This window comes from Arvicola amphibius, chromosome 2 (assembly GCF_903992535.2).
Source record: "Arvicola amphibius chromosome 2, mArvAmp1.2, whole genome shotgun sequence".
In the NCBI taxonomy this organism is placed as follows: Eukaryota; Metazoa; Chordata; class Mammalia; order Rodentia; family Cricetidae; genus Arvicola; species Arvicola amphibius.
In genome coordinates this window covers 156,242,210-156,261,590 of record NC_052048.2, presented here as the reverse complement: position 1 = coordinate 156,261,590, position 19,381 = coordinate 156,242,210, and the positions used below count along the sequence as shown (strand labels likewise).

The 19,381-nt window shown below is 41.8% G+C and overlaps 1 protein-coding gene across 1 annotated transcript; it reads right to left on the bottom strand.

Moving 5' to 3' along the window:
• Window positions 1-11,303: 11,303 nt before the first annotated feature.
• Tac1 (tachykinin precursor 1) lies at window positions 11,304-18,490 on the bottom strand. Its single transcript, XM_038320386.1, has 7 exons — window positions 18,397-18,490; window positions 17,850-17,981; window positions 16,807-16,903; window positions 16,298-16,342; window positions 15,812-15,835; window positions 14,453-14,506; window positions 11,304-11,353 (listed from the first exon to the last, which is right to left on the bottom strand). The coding sequence occupies exons 2-7, from the start codon at window positions 17,970-17,972 to the stop codon at window positions 11,304-11,306; spliced, it is 393 nt and encodes a 130-aa protein (XP_038176314.1). The 5' UTR covers window positions 17,973-17,981; window positions 18,397-18,490.
• Window positions 18,491-19,381: the final 891 nt, after the last annotated feature.

Sequence of the window (19,381 nt, the reverse complement as noted above, 5' to 3'; positions counted from 1 at the left end):
CACAAAATTAGAAAATCTAAAATAAATAGAATATTTTATGGATATGTATACATACCAAAATTAAATCAAGACCAGATAAACAATTTAAATAGACCTATAACCCCTAAGGAAATAGAAGCAGTCATTAAAAGTCTTAACCAAAAAAGATCAGGACATTCTTGTTTCAGTACAGAATTCTATCAGAATTTCTAAGAAGAGTTAATACCAATACTCCTCAAATTTGTCTACACATTAGAAACAGAAAGAACATTACCAAACTCTTTTAATGAGGCTATAGTTACCCTGATACCAAAACCACACAAAGATGTAACAAAAAAGAGAATTACAGACCAATCTTCCTCATGAACATTGATACAAAAATATTCAATAAAATAATGGCAAACTGAATCCAAGAACACATTAAAAAATCCACCATGACCATGCAGACTTCATCCCAGAGATGCAGGGTTGGTTTAACATACAGAAAAGTCTGTCAGTGTAATACAATATATAAACAATTGAAAAGAATAAAACCAGATGATCATTTCATTTAATGTTAAAAAATCCTTTGACAAAAATCCAACAACCCTTCATAATAAAGGTCTTGGAGAGATCATGTATACAAGGAATATATCTAAACATAATAAAAGTAACATACAGCAAGATGGCAGCCATCATCAATTTAAATGGAGAGAAACATAAAGCAATTCCACTAAAATTGGGAACAAGACAAGGCTGTTCACTCTCTCCATATCTATTCAATATAGAACTGGAAGTTCTAGCTAGAGCAATACAACAAAAGGAGATCAAGAGAACACAAACTGGAAAGAAAGAAGTCAAACTTTCCCTATTTGCAGATGATATGAAAGTATACATAAGGGACCCCAAAAATTCAACCATGGTAAACACCTTCAGTAATTTGACAGGATACAAGTTTAATTTTAAAAAATCAGCAGCCCTCCTATATACCAATGATAAATGGACTGAGAAAGAAATCAGAGAAACAGCATCTTTTACAATAGCCACAAATACAAAATATTTTGGGGGTAACTCTAACTAAGGAAGTGCAAGACCTGTAGTGTGGAGGGCCATAAAAATGGCTCCCCTGCATCTTGACATAAGGTCAGAGGGTTCCATCCTATTATTGCTCTTTCAAGGTCAAACAACAGGCCTAAGGTACGTTGCTATACGTCTTGTCTATGCACCAGGATGTTTGGCCTAAGGTAAGTTGCTATACGTCTTGTCTATGTACCAGGATGTTTGGCCTAAAGTGTAGCTACTGAATGTTTTGCCCCACACAGCAGGATGTTTGACTTAGGGCATACCTGTTAGATGTTTTAAATATTAAGGAAGTAATCACTCTTGCTTGTTCCTTGTAGCATGATTTTAAAAAAGTCCTTTTGCCTACCCCCTTTGCTTGGGGTATAAAAGGGCATGAAAAATAAACTTGGGGGCAGATTCAGTATTCACTGGAATGCCCTCCTGACTTTATCTTCAGTCTCTCATCTGTTTTTTCCTCCCTCCATAGTCTCCTTCTCAAGAATGTACAGACAAGTCAGCTGGACTGAGACACTGTATGATAAGAACTTTAAGTCTTTAAAGAATGAAATTGAAAAAAAAATACCAGAAAATGGAAAGATCTCCCATGCTCATGGATATGCAGAATTAACAAGGTAAAAATGGCAATCTTACCAAAAGCAATCTACAGATTCAATGCAATCCCCATCAGAATCCCAACACAATTCTTCACAGACCTTGAAATAACAATACTCAACTTCATATGAAACAACAACAAAACAAAAACCCAGGATAACTGAAATGATCCTGTAAAATAAGGGAGCTTACAGAGGAATCACCTCCCTGACTTTAAGCTCTGCTATAGAGCGATAGTAGTAAAAACAGCTTGGCATTGGCATAAAAACAGACACAAGGATCAGGGGAACTGAATCAAAGACCATGCATTAAATCCACATACTTACAAACACATGATTCTTGACAAAGAAGTCAAAATTATACAATAGAAAAAAGAGAGCATCTTCAACAAATGGTGCTGGCATCGCTGGATTTCCATATGTAGAAGAATGAAAATAAATCCATATCTGTCCCCACGCACAAAACTGAAGTCCAAATGGATCAAAGACCTCAACATAAATCCAGCTACACTGAACCTGATGGAACAGAAAGTGGGAAATAGCCTTGAACACATTGGCACAGGAGACCTCTTCCTAAATATAACCCCAATAGCACAGACACTGAGATTGACAATTAATAAATGGGAACTGCTAAAACTGAAAAGCTTTTGTAAGGCAAAGGACATAGTAAATAAGACAAACAACTGCCTACAGAGTAGAAATATATCCTCACTAATCCCACATTGGACAGAGGGCTAATCTTAAAATATATTTTAAAAAACTCAAGCGATATTCAAGCTAGAAATGGGACTGATGGATCATGCGACCAAACCCGTCTCTCTGAATGTGGCCAACAGCAGGGGCTGACTGAGAAGCAAAGGACATTGGCGCTGGGCTCTGATTCTTCTGCATGGACGGGCTCTGTGGGAGCCTTCTCAGCTTGGTCGATCACCTTCCTGGACCTGGGGGGAGTTGGGAGGACCTTGGACTTAGCATAGAGTGGGGAACCCTGATGGCTCCTTGGCCTTGAGAGGGAGGGAGGGGAGGTATGGGTGGAGGGAAGGGGAGGGAAGGGGGAGAAGGAGGGGCGGGAAGGGGGAGGAGGAGTGGAGGGAGGGGGAGGAGGAGGGAAGGAGATGGAAATTTTTAAATATAAAAAAAAACCATGAGAAAGAAAAAAATAAATAAATAAAAATTAAAAAAATAAAAAAAATGGAGTACAGATCTAAATTAGAATTTTTAATAGAAGAGTCACAAATGGTTGAAAGACACTAAAGAATTGCTCAACATCCCTTAGTCAGCAGGAAATACACATCAAAATGACTGTGAAATACCATATTATACCTGTCGAATGGCTAAGATCAAAAACACTGATGACAGCTCATGCTGGAGAGGATGTGGAGTATGGGGAACCCTCCTCCACTGCTGGGGGTAGTGCAAACTTGCACAGCACAGCCACTTTGGAAATCAGTATAAGGTTTTCTTAGAAAATTGGGAACCAATCTACCTCAAGACCCAGCTATACCAATTTTAGGCATATACCCAAAGGATGCTCAATCATACCACAAGAACACTTGCTCAACTATATTCAAAGCAGCATTATTCATGACAACCAGAACCTAGAAACAACCTAGATGCCCCTCAACTGAAGAGTGGATCAGAAAAATTTGGTACATTTATACAATGGAGTACTCAGCTGTAAAACACGAAGATCTCATGACATTTTCAGGCAAATGGATGGAACTAGAAAAAAATCATTCTGAGTGAGGTAACCCAGACCCAGAAAGACAAACATGGTATGTGCTCACTCATAGGTGGTTATTAGGAGTATAGAATAACCAATCTACAATCCACAGTCTCAGACAGTCAGTCTAGATAACAAGGAGAGCCCAAAGAGGGATGCATGGATTTCCCTGGAAAGGAGATATACAAAAAATCAACCATGAGTGATTTTTTTTGGGGGGGTAGGGGGTTGGGGAAAGGAGGGGGTACATTTTGGGGTTAAGGATAAACCTGGTACCAGGGAAGCCCCCAGGAACCTACATAGATGACCCCAACTAAGATTCCTGGCAGTAGTGGAGAGGTGTCTGAACCGGCCATCTACTGTAAGCAGGTCTGTGACTTCCCTAATTGCCATCAGAGATAACCTATCCAGTACCTGATGGAAACAGAGACAGAGATCCATGGACAAACACTGAGAGTCTTGAGGAAGAAAAGGAGGAGGAGTTGAATGAGTCAGGGCGGGTCAGGATGGGGGAACTCAAAGAGACAAGTGTCCTGGGTTCTCTGGAGCTCATGAACACTGGACAACAGTTAGGGAGCCTGAAACCTTTGCTTGTGTGAGACAGTTGTGCAGCTTGGTCTATTAATAAGGCTTTTTAACAGTGGGAATAGGTCCTCTCCCTGGTCCTCCCCTGGCTTTTGGTAACCTGTTCCCCCATGCTGAATTACCTGGCCCTGCCTCAACATAAGGGGAAGAGCTTGGTCCTGCCTCAACTTGATACGCCATGATTTGTGGAAGCCCATGGAAGGCCTGCCCCTTTCTGAATGGAGATGGAAGAGGAGTGGATGGGGTGGGGGTAGATGGGAAAGGAAAGGAGGTGGGAGGAGAGTGGGGAAGGGAAACTGGTTGATATGTAAAATAAATGAAAAATGTTATTTAAATAAAAAATAATGAAGTAAAATTGACATCATGAAATTTGAAGGCAAATGGATGGAACTAGAAAAGATCACCCTGAGTTAGGTAACCCAGACTCAGAAAAACAAATATGGTATGTGCTCACTTACAGGTGGATATAGCCATAAAATAAAGGATAAACTTGTTACAATTTACAGACCCAAAGAAGGAGGGTCCAAGGGGGAAACACAGGAGTCTCACTGTGAAGGAAATAGAATAGATATCACAGGTCGTCCTAGATGGGGGATAGGCATGGGAACAGGTGTAGTGAGGAGCTACGGGCAGGCCTGCTTTTTGTCTGGCCCGGCTCCCGCATGGTTAGCTTTACACCCGAAATAACAACACACAAACTGTATTCATTTAAAACACTGCATGGCCCATTAGTTCCAGCCTCTTGTTGTCTAATTCTCACATCATGATTAACCCAATTTTAGTAATCTGTGTAGCACCACGAGGGGTGGCTTACCCGGAAGATTCTAGCCTGCATCCATCTCGGAGAGGAGAGTCATGGTGACTGTTTGAGGCATCTGACTAACTTCCCTCCTTCCCAGCATTCTGTTCTGTCTACTCCACCTATCTAAATCCTGCTCTATCAAAAAGCCAAGGCAGTTTCTTTATTAACCAATGAGAGTCCTCCATCAAACAGGAGGGGTTATGTGGGAGGAGGATGAAGGGAGAGAGTACTGGAAGAGACAACTGGATTTGGGGCATCTCTGGGATGAGCTAGAAACTCAGTGCAATGGACACTCCCAGGAATCTGTGAAGGTGACACCAGCTAAGACTCCTAGCAATGAGAAACAAGGAACCTGAACTGGTCGTCTCCTGCAACCCAGAAGACTTCCAGTGGAGAGACTGAAAACCAACCCAGTTTCTCTACTTTTTAAAAGTCTATATATAATGCTTCCATGAACATTCATATAAACACACATCTTGAGGATATATATCCTCAAGATGTGTGTTTATATGAATGTTCATGCATGCCTAGGGTAACTCTTTGATATTCAGAACAACCGTAGGCTATTTTTCTATGTGAATAACTTTTTATTCCCCAAAGTAATATATGAGGATACCAATCCCTTACTTTAAGCTATCTTTTAGAATCGTAGCTACCTAGTGGATATAAAGTAGTGCCTGTCTTGGAGTTTGCCTTTGCCCCATGGCTAATGACTTTGAGTAGCTTTTCATGTGATTCTTGGCCATTCATGTGTTTTCTTTGGAGAAATGTATACACATATATTCTATAAATATTTTATAGGATACATACTTCTATATAACATAGATATACTATATTTATCTATAATATTCATATATTTACTCATTTTACAACTTTCATTTATTAATAATAAGAACCTTAAATATATCCCCTGGTTACAAGCCCATTATCAGTGATAAGCTAATCAAACACTTCCTGTCACTCTGTGGGTTATGTTTCACTTTACTGATCATTTTCTCTGATGTAAATAGTGTTCAAATTAGATAACATTTCAAAATCAATTTTTTTCCTCTGCCAACATTTTGCCTAACTAAAGGTCATGAAATTTAGTTCTCTGTTTTCTTCCAAGATTTTCTTTTTGTATCATCTTAGCTCTTAGATTTATATTTGTAGTCTACTACTGTCTGTCTGTCTGTCTGTTCTAGCATTGTTCAGGTGAGAGGACCACTTCCCACTTTGAATTGTTAAGCTCACTAGCTGCAAATCAGGGGTTTTATTTCTGGATTCTCAGTTCTAGTCCATGTGTCTGCACATCTGGCCTTACGTCAGTGCAGCAGTTCTGATTGCTCTAGCTTTGTAGTTACTGTTGATATTGGAGTGGATGAGGTTTCTAAAGCATGCGTTTTGTCAGAATTATTTTGACTCTTTGGTTCTTGTGAATTTTCATAGAAATGTTAGGAACAGCTTATCAGTATCTCTAGAAACACAGCTGGGAGAGAGCAGGTGTGGGTGAAAGTCATGAGAGCTTCTTTTGTTTTTGATATGCTATCTTGGCCAACTTCATTACCAAACTTTCTAATGGTGAATTAGTCATTTCCTGTACCTTATTTATTTTCCTGAATATACATACTTTACCGTATATGTTACAGATAAATATATAATATACATGAAAAACTATTCTATACATATATAGCTACACATATTAAATACATACCTGTTTATATAACCATATGCCATGTATATTTTATACAACATATAAAACATTATATTTGGGTTTGCTATCTTTATCATTTACTTATATGGTCATAGTTGGTCTGACCTACAACTTTTTTGATTCTTCTTGTTTCCAGCATGAATAGATAGAGAAGGAAGTTCCTAAGTTCTAGTAAGATGCCCTCTTACTATGTTTCCTTGTGAGTCCTCTGGCCTAGGGTAGCAGTGGCTCTCACGGGTGCTAGTGTGGAGAACTGGCATAGACCGCATGGCCACCACTGCTGCCTGACACAGTTCCAGCATCTTGACACTGCAGACCACACTTCCCCAGTATCTTTTTATTTCTATTTTTAATGATTCTCACTATGTGTTATGAGAGTTCCCTTATGTCTTTTTCTTTGGGAGATTCTGTGTTGGCTTTGAAGTATGAAAATGTATAAAATGGCAACCTCTTTAAACAGAATAATTCTTCATAAAAATATCCTCACCACTTGGAAACCAGGAATCCCATGGTGCCCTCCTAATTTTGCCAAGGACGGGAATGTTGGAGATTTACTAGACACACCTGATCCCAAGGATAAAATGCCTTCAGTTCAGATCCAGAGCCTGAGGCCATTAAGGGCAAGAGTTCTGTTAAGAAGTATAGAGAAACCGGAATGGTCCAGTATAATGGAGAAAAGGTAAGACATCAGGACCTTCCCTTTTGGGGGTGTATGGGGGAACAGGTCCATAGAGTAAGACTATGACAGAAAAGGACACGATTAGAGAATATCTTAGTGCTCATCCCCTTGAGGAGCGAACTGCTCTTAGACTGTGGTGGAGTAGAGTCTGCTCCCCAGAAGTCCTCTTCCCAGGCTCAGACATTTGGATAAGGGGCTCCATTCCCTATGGGCTTGAGGAAAGTTCCTGTTTGCTAAAGCTGTCATTGGCCTTGGTTCTGATAGGAGGAACTTGTGGCCTTTTCATTAATGCAGGAGGTCTCCTCATAGAGCTACTGAACCTTTGAGAACAATAGGCACTTAGATACTTAAGCTTTCATCTCAGGGAAAATGCTATAATAAAGCTACTGGTCACTTCCGGTCCCTGAATCATTGAGTCTGCTTTCAGTCCTGCCTGGGGCTAAGCTACTGAGTATGGCTAAGCTATGTGTGTGATGTGACTACAGAAAAGTTGTGTACTCCTTTTTCAATAAATGGCATAAGTAGTAATCCCAATTAACTCTCAGATTGTGTCTGGGCCTCCTTCCCCTGCTGATTCCACATGGCCTCTTTGGGACCTGAAAACATGCTCCTCCTCCCCAACCAAGCTAGTCTTGTGAGAGTTAAAGTTACATTTTAAGTTTTAATTACTATGCCTTGGAGATCCATGAATCCAAAAATGCCTCTGACCTGCAAGCCTCTTGCTCAAAGACAGATAGTTCCTGAAAAGCCGGACGCAGATAACACGCCACAGGTTTTTCACTCCTCTTAACAAGACTTTGACCTGGGTGTGCCCAATCACATGTGGGCAAGAGGTAGGAAATACATCAGGGGTATGCTTGCCTCTGATTAGAAGTACTCAAACCACTACAAACTGTGACTCAGGGCCATTTTTCTGGGAAATCAGAGTTGAATGTGGCCAGAGAGTCCATCAACCTGGGCAGTAGTTAATTAAATTTGCCTTATATTTAACTTTAAATTGTGGTAGTGGACTTATTCTCCACCAGCGGGATTAACAGTCTCTGGCAGAGGACCACATGCCCTGCTCATTCTCAGTAATCACTCCTGTTATAGACCCTACTCAGTTCGTGCACTAGGGATAAATACTGGTTCCACTGCTAGTGGCCCCATTCCCGTGGGAAGCCTCACCCTTTCTGAGGAGTGGGTGGGGGTCGGGTGGGGAGAAGTGGGGGAGTGGGAGGACAGGAGGGAGAGGAAACTGGGATTGGTATGTAAAATAAGATTGTTTAAAAAATTAAAAAAAATCCACAGAATAAAAAAGTCCTGAAACCAAAATAAAAATTACACAGAAAACAAAACAAAACAAAACAAAAAAAACACAACAAACAAACCCTACGCAGACTACCCAACTTCAGTAGCTCATTATTTTACCCTCAACAGTAGCCAAGATGAAAATAAACAAAATAAATGAAGTAATCCAATATACAGGCAACTTAATATGGCTTCATCTTTTTGGTGTTTTAAAACAGAGTAAGATAAGCAAAAATGGTAGTGAAGAAACCTTACTTTAGCTAAAGGAAATGGACCGTTGAGGGACAATAAGAGTCCAAGTTTACTGAGCACAAATGTGAGGCTGAAGTCTCCTTCCAGCGCCCTAGGCTCCTTGCTGCTGGGGTTCTGTGCCTAAAGGAAAGCAGGCCTGAGTGTGGTCCTGCCGAGTGCCTGTCTCTCTCCAGCACTGGGGACCATGCGGCACAGATATACAGGCTCTTGCAGTCAGCCTGGGACGTGGGGACTAGCTAGTGCAGCCTGGAACAACAGAGAGCACCGAATGATTTGAGAGGAAATTATATAAAAGCCACCCCGACACTGCTGCTGGTTCTATGCACCTATGAAAATCTGCCATGGCTAAAGCATAGTCCTCGTTTCCCGCCAGGTATTTGGGAGTGTAGCTATGAAAGGCAGCAGGTAGCATCCACTAAACACACACTGTGCGGAAGAGGATAGGATCAGTCTCGCGTGTTTCCAGGCTTTCCAGCATCGTCTGGCTCACCTGAGCGCTACTGAAGCAGAACCGTTGCCACTGCTGTTACGCCATTCTCACTCACGAGGAAAACAGGCCAAAGAAAGGTTAAGGGGATATGCTCGACCTTACAGGAGCAGGAAGCCATGAGCCCAGATTTCAGCCTAAGCACTGTGACTTTGAGACACACGCTCGCCCCCTTATTGCAACATAAGAACATTACGATGCAGGAAGGCTGCGTTGTGCCCAGTCACAAACCACAGTTAGGCTTCCATGCTATGCATTATACAGCAATGTCACTTTAAATTGCTGCATCAGCATGGCATCCTTGGTCAATTCCACTGCTACCTTTTTTTTGTCTTCCCATTTTCTCAGTAGCTCCTTTGCAATCCACACTTCTCTCCTATTACACTCCCCCATCTTAACAGTTCCTTACACCTTATATTCCCACCTGTAAAGTGGCTACACTGACAGTAGTACATCCATCATTGACTGATCGTGTGTGTGTGTATAATATATATATATGATCAGTCAATGATATAATATATAATGTATATATTATATATACACACGTGTATATATATGGATGTATATATTATATAATATATATAATTTAACTGCTATGTATATTATATATATGCACATCCATATATATAATTTAACTACTATGTATATTTATATATACACATCCATTTGTATAATTTAACTATTCTTGTGACATTATCTATTATAATATTACAATAGAACATTAAATGTTGATGTTAAGCGGTAGGGATCGAAAGGATTTTGAATATTTAAATATTATGAATGACGACAATAAGAGTATAATGAAATGTAACTTGTAAACAAACTATTTAGTTCGCTTGCTGACACTGAAGTTAGACTCCACTTTGACTTTCCTCTCCTGCAGCTTGTTTCATTGATCACCAGTGGCCAGCACAGCCTAAGTTCACGTGGGTGTGCAGCACCGGGTGCCGCTGCACCTGTACTGTTTGCCCCCTTAGTATTTCACACTTTGTGCATTATGACACCAGAGCCAAGGACCCCTATCCATCTTTCCCCTTGAATAAGTGCACATGCTCACCCTCCAGCACTCTGCATTTATTCTTGATTCATTTACTTCAGGCTCCTGCTAGAGAATCGTGTGCGTCACAATGCAAAAGCACCCACAGAAATGCTAGAAAGCATTTCTTGCCTTTATCATGCCCCCAGGCCATCCTCAGGTGCCCACAGTCTTCTGAGTGCCTCTTTGCTGTCCTAATTCCTGCACCACTATGTGCTACTGCATTTATATGTGGGTTTTAAGCAGGCCTAAAGCTGTGGTGTGCTGATGTAATAATTTACTCAGCAAGGAACTAAACAGCCAGTGAGATTAATCATAAAAAGAGAACAGATTATTACCTCCAATAAGGAGTCACAGGCGTTGCTGGCTTGTACTCTTTGTATCCAAAAGGGAATTTCTTTATTTCATATCAAATGACTTAGAAAAAGAAAAAGGAAAAAAGAAATGTATTTGAGAGGGGAACATTTGTGTGAGTGTGTATGTGTGTGTGTGGGGGGGGGGGAGAATGTATTTTAACCAAAACAGCTTTAAACATACTTCTAGTGGAAGAATGGTTGTTGATTTGACATAAATATTAATGAAAGGATATGACAAAATTCCTGAAGATAAATTCTTTTATTTAAAATGGTAGCTATCACAACACATCATACAATGAATGAAGACCAGAGAATCACATTGAAACTTTTAAAAACATCTCTATATAGTCAGAAAACATGAAACATGCTGCTAGGATACCAATAGAGTCAGATGCCAAAGTTTCTACATTGTCAGCATGAAAGCAACCACGGGAGGCGCAAGACTGCACAGGAGTTTCTCGCTTTCGGCAGCAGTTGTCCGAACTGGCAAAGAGAAGCTTCCTTCTTTGGAGACTGCGTCATTGGCAAGCTTGAACAATTCCATTGACACTGTGCTTTGCTGAAGTTACTACTAATTTCTCCTTCTGAGGAGGTTACCACATTAGAATTACAACACTTATTGGCACAATATGAAAAAATAAACACTTTTTTGGAGTTCTTCCACTCATAACATTTGTTTTTAAATAAATAATCATTCCTCATAGTGCATGTTTTATCTCTCATCGCACATTGCCACAAATGAAGCTGCACAGATAGTATGTTACAGAGTTTATTTACGTCTTCTGTCGTAGCTCTGCATCCTGTTCCTTTCATAAGCCACTGAAAGCAAAGAGGAGGTAAAAAGTGAGTTGTAAGGGGTTCACAGAGGTAGTGAAGAAAGTCACATTCATACACTGACTTACTGCAATGTCACAATGACTTTACCCCCTAGAAGAAGTATTTCTACGATTTTTCTTTTTTAGTGCACCTTCCAACCGTGTCTGACTCCATATCCTGCTAAAAGGTGCTCTAGCTTAGCATTCATGGTTTCTTTGGACACGTGCTGTGTATTTGGTATCCAGAAAGTGCAACAGTGTATCTTTAGGGTTGAGTATGATGCTCCTTTTCTGCAAGTTACTGACTGAAGCACTGGAGGCTCACACAGGTATCAGAGAAAGGACCATGCCTACTGTGGTCGTATATTAGGAGGATAAAAAAGAGATGCTAACTTTCATTCTAGGATAATGGTCAATAAATTTCAGGTTCTAGGCCAAAGGTGCTCTGGTGTTTATTCTTATAAATACAGTTTTGTTTGGACACATACAGACTCAATTTATGTATGTATTAGCTATGGCAGCTTTGGATTTAAAATGGCAAATTTGAGCAGTCACTACAGACCAACATAGCTTAGGAAGCCTAAAATATTTAGGACTTTTTTTTTTCAGGCCAAGACTGCCTAACCTCTGTTTCTAGGGGAACAGACTGGTGGGGGGGGGGGGTCTCTTTTTCATGGATACCTTCTGAAGATGGACTGGTTGTCTTCGAGACTAAAGTCACTCTTAACTATGTAGGCAAGGCCACTGAACTCACAAATACACAGCACAATTTTACCTAACTCTTAGAATCTGGGCGGCCGTGGAACGTCATTTGCTGCTCCCAAAGTACTTAGCACCTGGCTACTAAGTAATTTAAGTACTGTGACTCATTCGGACTAAAAACTGCTAAGATGCATTATATTATGCCGTATTAGATGTAATTTCAAAGGATCTGGAACTACAAAATGTCAAGGGTCAGAATAACTGTCTGTAAACCGGTATTTCATCATCGCAGCCAGCATTATTACTTAGATTTGCATTATAATGAAGCGAATGTGCTTGTGGGAAATGCCCCACGTGAATTCTGGATTGAGAGGAAACAGCAGATACGTGGAAGCTACGATGCGCTGTGAGTGGTTTCCTAGGTGAGGGAGAAAGGTGGAAGGCTCCAGGGTAATCGGGTCTGCTTTCCCAGGCGGCTCTCAAAAGGCCTCTCTCTGTGAGGAACGTGAGCAGGAACACGCCGCTGCTGAATGTTTACTAAACCCGAGCTAGAGCAGACTGCACCCCAGACTGGGCACTTCTTATGGAGACAAAAATTCGTTTCTCATTCTCTTTTATCAGGAGGGGAATCAGTAGCCCGATTTTGTTCCCGACAGGCCTTTTTGGGTACCAAGACCCTATGGCTCTCAGAAGTGAGGGGAATGCTAATTAACCAAAGTCAGCTTGGCAGCATGACTGGGACACAGTAGTTTCCTGCAGGGAAACAGACTCTTACCTGGTCCTTCCACATCTTACAGTGTCTACCAGCTTCTGTGCATGGGAGCTGGTGAGGGGTTTTGTTTGCCAGATTGTCAGAAGTGTGTGTGACCAAGAGACAGTAAGGATAGGTGTGGCTGAGGGATACAACTATCAGAGTCATGTCCCAGTGAGTGTGTAAAAGGGCCCTGCTTACTGCCTCCCCCACATTTTTCCCATGTGTATTTTCTTAACTAAAATATAAGACTAAAAAGTTAGCTAGCAATTTCAATCCATCGCAGCGGCTCTAATCTTATTAACCATAATTATTACTTTAAGGATATTTAATTTACTCTAATTTGCACAGCAGCTATATTGTTCACAAGTGAAGCATGTTCTGAAAGGTGTAAAAATTCTACAAACAGAGAGCTGGTGATTAATTCAGCTATCGAGGAAACCACAGCTAGAGAGGACTCATACATCTGAAGGCAAGCACTGCAGGGGCTTACATTTATATTTCATTTCTCAAGGCTAGGAGACAATAGGAATATGCATATAAACGAAGCAATTGCAGGTTTCAAACAGGTGCATAACTTCCTAAGAATTAAATTTTGTTCACCCAAAGGTCACTGGTGAGGAAATACAAAAGTTGTATCTAAATTTGTAAAGTGAATTAATAATAATAGAATAAAAAAATACTGTCTTGTGGCTTCAGATAATTAAGAAGTAAACCAGAACATCTCATAAGTTCTCTGGGAACTATAAGTATTATAAACAAGGCAGCTGCTGCTTGATTTTTTAATCAGATGTTTGTTGTTTTAAATTATTCTCAGTGACAGTAAAATACATAGAATTTCAGTATTTTCTTCAGTGTGCCTAAACTAAGGGCTTGCATGTGATTAATAAAAAGCCAGTTTCCATGAAAATGATACAGGGGTTGTTTAACATTGAATATAGTTGGGTTAAATGAGGTAAGCAATGAAGGGTTTAGAAATATGTTTACAGCATTTACATATAAGGTGCAAGCTAGAAAAATGAGGAAATATGCAGCCTTGTGTCAAGAAAAATCCTCCTTTAGAGTTAAAATAGATTTTTGGGAGTCCCAGAATTTTTTTCTGTAGTTCTATAGCTAGAGCTGAGGAACGATTTGGTGTGTTCCTTTTTGAAGGCATTAGAATGGACCCAACTACATTCATTGTCTTCAGCACCTACTAAGACACTGATTTGAGCTTCCATGACTTCAGAAAGAGGTGATTTTTAGAAACATTTATTTTTATATTGGAAGATTACTGATGTTCATCTTATGAAAATTTTGTAATACTTTAGTGACAAGTGACAAGCTCTCATCTCTCCCTCAGGGTCTGGTATGTTTTATTGAGAATACCTATGGAAAAGAATGTCAGAGCAGCCCAAAGATTCAGGTGTGTAATGACTAAATGGGGCAGATGCTGGAAGAGCCGGTATTTTGAGAGAAATATACTATACTGAGGAGGTATTAGCTTAAGCATCTATCAATTCATTTTTGGCTACAAACATAACTATGAAAATTTGTCTACAGAAATACTTATTTCAAGTCCATTACTCCATTTTTAGTACATTAGGAACTATGCTTCATAAAAATAATATAAGTGGATTTGCATATTTTCAGATATAATTTTATACATACCAGAATTTAAAGCTCTTTTGCCCATTAGTCCAACGAAGGAATCTGTTTTATGCCCTGGAAAATACATTTAGTGTTTTAGTATGTGTGCCTTTGAAGAAATAAGCTCACAAGTACAAAGTGTAAGAAACTTCTGAATATATGCCTATGTAATAAATATTCTCCTACTTTGCATACAGATGAGACCAAAGAAGCTTTATATAAGCCTACAAATCCCACTGAAAGAGTGCACTGCACGGACTTTCTCAGTTCTCGCAGAATCTTTGATCCATATTATACTTCATCTGTTATGAAGTTTTAAATATGGTTGCCACTGTAGCTAGCTTTGAATTTTGGGAGCCAATTACACATTTGTGTGTGAGAGTAACATCCAGGTTACTTTTCCATTAACAAATACATTGCATTTCTCAACAAATGAACTTTAAGCTAGAGATCTTGGTGGCTGGAGTCTTCTAAGAGTTTACATTTAGTGGATTTCGACTTAAAAATACTCCTTTTGTGAAAACAAGTTGGTTTTGACATTAACAGGATACATTTATTTTTATTGCATATTTTAGCTCTATAAAATCAACTTAAAATTTAAATCCTTAGAAGGTAAATTCAAGTGAAGTCCCCTCTTCCCGAAAGAAGATGTTACTGAGAAATTTTTTCTTGGTTTCCGCTGTCATTTGAGACCATGGTGGTATGCGTTTTGGGGTCCACCGTGCCACTGGGTTAAGCCAATCCATGGAACTCACAGAAGTGGGTCACATTGCCAGGGACCCACAGAACTTCCTGTCACCTAGGAAACATCTCTAATGACCCTCTAGTGCCACCGTTCTGCAATCTTCACTGTCCTCTATAAGGTTTCCCATTTCAATTATGGGATCAAGGGGGAAATAGCCCTGCGTTTCTATCTGTTCTCACATTTAAGTGAATTTTCTGCTCAAATATTCACCTACTCCCATTAACTAGCAGCTGAATAACTGCCTTCCTTGCCGTTATTAGATCCAGTTCATGAAAATAAGTTAGGAGATGTATATGACATCTCTTTTCTGTAGTGTTCATGGGGGGTGGGGTGGAGATGAAGGCTTGTGATGGACATTTAACCCTATGGCTGAAATCCTACCAATAAACATTTACAGGTCTTAATTCTATTTCCCTTTTAAATGTAATATGTGTTTTGCCACTGCAGTATGCCTACACAATAGTTTAGTCATAGTGGTTATTCATCAGATCACACTCTGGATATGTCTTTTCCTTTCCTACATTTTCTTAATTAAAATTATTGCCCCCTATGCTATGCCTCAATAGGTAGCATGAACAGAATTCAATATCACTAACATTAGCATTTGATAAATGTCAAAATACTTGTGAACTTACTTTTGTGAGAGATCTGACCATGTCCTAGAGGAAAAGAGGAACAGTTAGGCGACACACAGATTTCCTTTAAAAGCCACGTTAGATCTTTCACAGGGAACTTAAAGAGTTATTTTCAAAACATTTAACATTTCCTATTTATGTACCGTCTGGAGGAGTCAAGTAGATGAATGCTAACTGATTTATTAATGAAAGCCAAATATTTGAACAACCAAAGGAATATTTATTGAATAACCTCTTTGGGCCATATATTAAAAAGACAGAACCGTGGGACTCGAGCAAGGCTACATAATGTACTGACTTCAAGATTGGTCACCCACTTCACATGTGCAAGAGCTCAAAACACACACACACATGCACACACACACACACACACACACACACACTTCTCTTAATTAGACTTAATCGCAAGACCTTGTATTTTAGCTTAAAATACTTTCTTATATGACCATTCATAATAGTGAAATAAAGATTTATAGGGATGTTTACCATAAAGAGCCTTTAACAGGGCCACTTGTTTTTCAATTGAGGAATCTGACAAGAGATGAATTGGCATTAACTCTTCACACACTCCACTGACTGCATCATCAACTCACGGCAACTGAGTATTTCTCTCACGGTAGCAAGAAGCAACCAACTCTAACCCAATCTCAGAAATGCTATAACGTCTTTCACCCCAAGCCTGGACCATCCAGCGTACCTGGGGACCCTTGTAATTCGGATCTTAGTTAGGGAAGTGTTTAGCTAAAGTCACTTTCCAGTTTGGGTCACTCTAGTGCTCTGATGTATAAGAAATGGATCTTGCCCCCTCCCACCTACCCACCCGCGTGAACTAGTGCTTTGTTAGTGAAGTGTACGTCAGAGACACTTGGGAACCACAAGTCTTTGGGTGTGGAAATTTATACTCGCAGGGAAAGCGACAGTTGGGTGCTCCAGGAAGGAGCAGGCAAGCAGATCAAGTAGCCAGATAGCCTGATAGTGACTATTGCTCCTCTCACCAGCATCCCGTTTGCCCATTAATCCAAAGAACTGCTGAGGTTTGGGTCTCCGGGCGATTCTCTGCAGAAGATGCTCAAAGGGTTCTGGCAGCGCCTCCTAGGGGGACAAACCCGCGTGGAGACAACTTGAGTGAACCGGGGCCAGTCCACCATGAGCCCCAGCTTCTCCACAGATCCCCCTGAGACCAGAAGCTGGTGGGCTCGCAAGAGTCCAGGCCATGCAAGAATCTAGGCAGCACTCCCTCCCACTTGACCCCGCCTGGGCCCTCCTCCCAGATTCTACCCTGGGTGCCCCTGCCCAAAATCACAACACCTTGTGATCCTGTGCGGTTTTTTGTTCTTTATCCCATCAGAAGACTCAAGGTCTCTCTACCACCTTTGTCTGTTCTCAGCGAGGCTTCAGAGAGACCGCCCCCCCCCCCCCCCGACTGTCCTACGTACACACGGTGGGGCTGGATGCAGAAGTGTGCTGATGGTTTACAAGCGACCCTGCACCACCGGACGCACAACTTTCTGTTTCCCAAGGCGCGCTCCTCCGCGCCAACAGCCGAGAACCACGTAAAGGGAAACTCGGAATGTTAAATACAGAAATGTGGAGCTCACTTCCGCCACTGAGACCCCAGCTCGTTAAGATCCCGCTTTTGCCCCCATCGACTTCTCTGTCCAGCATCTCCAAAGATTCCGGCAGCATAGCTGGACCAAAGCCTCTGAGAGCCCTTAGCTAGGGACTAGGGACTAGGGACTAGGGACTAGGGACTAGGGACTAGGGACTAGGGACTAGGGACTAGGGACTAGGGACTAGAACTAAAGACAGGAGAAGTTTCCAGCCTGGTAAGGACCAGGCTCTCTAGAGATCATCGCTCTGGCTGGGGAGACTGCGATGCAGTCCTCCCGCAGTGAGGAAACTTAGTTCTGGGCTTAAAACCTTGTGAGAGACCTGGGGGATGACGCCCTTTACACCCTAAGGCGTCTTCTTGGGCTGGGCTAGTCAGGGTTCCACCACAAGGGGAAGGGAACAGCTCTCACGCCCGGATGGGTCTCACCTTGATCTGGTCACCGTCGGACCAGTCAGACCAATAATTTAGATCATCGTTGGCACCGATTTCCTCTGCAAACAGTTGAGTGGAAAGGAGAAAAAAGACCGCCACGGCCACGAGGATTTTCATGTTGGATTTCTGGAGAGATGAGGAGAAAGGAGAGGAGACATTACACTCACGTAGGCGGTGACCACCCAAGAGTTAGAGCAACAGAATTTCAGTGCCCCAAGAAAGGGAAAACAGGTCCGGCTAAACCAAGATAAGAAAAATCAGGGCTAACATTTTCCCGTACCCCTTAGGAAGCAGAATGACGTCCCAGAGAACCTCAAATGCCCCTCTCCCTGACTCTCAGCGTCTCAGACTCTCTACCCACTGACCCACACCCTCAAGTCTGGAGGCTCTGCAGGTGGGAGACAAAGAGAGGCTTTGGCATTTGCTCAATCTCCCCCAAGTCTGTGACTGCAGCGGGAGCAAAGCCAGGGTGGACGCCACCTCCGACTGAGGTACGAAGGGCAGCGGGAAGCCACAGCTGGCCGACGGGAGTGGTACTCACTGCGGTCAACCCGGCGGGGATGCTCGGCAGGTGAGCACTCGCTGGGCGCTCCTCGCTCTCTTTGGCCGCGGTGCGGTGCGGTGCGGTGCGGGAGTGGAGCAGGTCGGAGTGCGCTCTAGTCCCTGTTCCTGCTTCGCGGTATTTATCGCAGGCGTGACGAGCCTGGAGAGCCACGTGACCCTCTCCCCACGCGACTTTCTGCTCAATATTTAATTAGCCGCCCCCTCGCCTTTTGCTTGCGTGATGGAGAGTTTCCGAGATGGTAACCCGTCGGAGTCCATAACATCTGGACCCAATTGGGTTCGAAATGACGCAATTTTAGGGAAGTCGAGGTCTTGCCACCCAATCCAGAGAGGCCTATTTTCTTCCGTCCGCGAATCTGACGCCCCCTCCCCTCTTCTTCGGAACAAGGTTCAGTGACACCTGAGATTACTCATCAAAACTGAGCGGAGTGACTCATGCCTCGGACTTCCAGAACTTTTCCTAAAGGAAAAGTTGTGCGTTTGAGAAGGGCTAAATCATTTCAGCGTTAAAACCTTGTCGTGGGAAATCACGCTAAGACAGCAGCAAACACGTTAGAGCTGGAGCAAGCGTTCTTTCCCCTTCCAGTTTCTTCCTTCATGTGTCTTAAAGGATTGCGTTGCATCTATGACAGGAACAGCTCCCCCTCCCCAAATCAGCCAGAATACTCTCCCATTTCCCTAGCACTGCAAAAGAGTTTCAGTCCAGTATTTCCGAGGATGGAAACAGATTTCTCTTTTTGTTTGGGGAAAAGAGAAATTTAAAGCTGGTGTCGCATGTAGAACTTACTCATCAGCCATTCAAGAACACCCTTTGTTCACGAAATCGTCTCCCTTGTCATATCCAGACGGGGTCGAAAGAGGGTGCCTCTCCTCTCCTTTTTTTCCACTAGAGGACTCAGGATGCTGGATGCCTACCTTTTGTTACCACAGGGCCCTGGAGGTCGGTCAGAAGCAGACATCAT

Excerpts from the sequence above, each read along its gene's own strand:
- Tac1 (XM_038320386.1), bottom strand. The coding sequence starts at position 17,972 with ATGAAAATCCTCGTGGCCGTGGCGGTCTTTTTTCTCCTTTCCACTCAA. Across the intron at positions 16,904-17,849 it reads CCGACGGTGACCAGATCAAG|GAGGCGCTGCCAGAACCCTT; the intron begins GTGAGACCCATC and ends TTGTCCCCCTAG. Across the intron at positions 11,354-14,452 it reads CAAAAGAGCTTTAAATTCTG|TGGCTTATGAAAGGAACAGG; the intron begins GTATGTATAAAA and ends CTTTGCTTTCAG.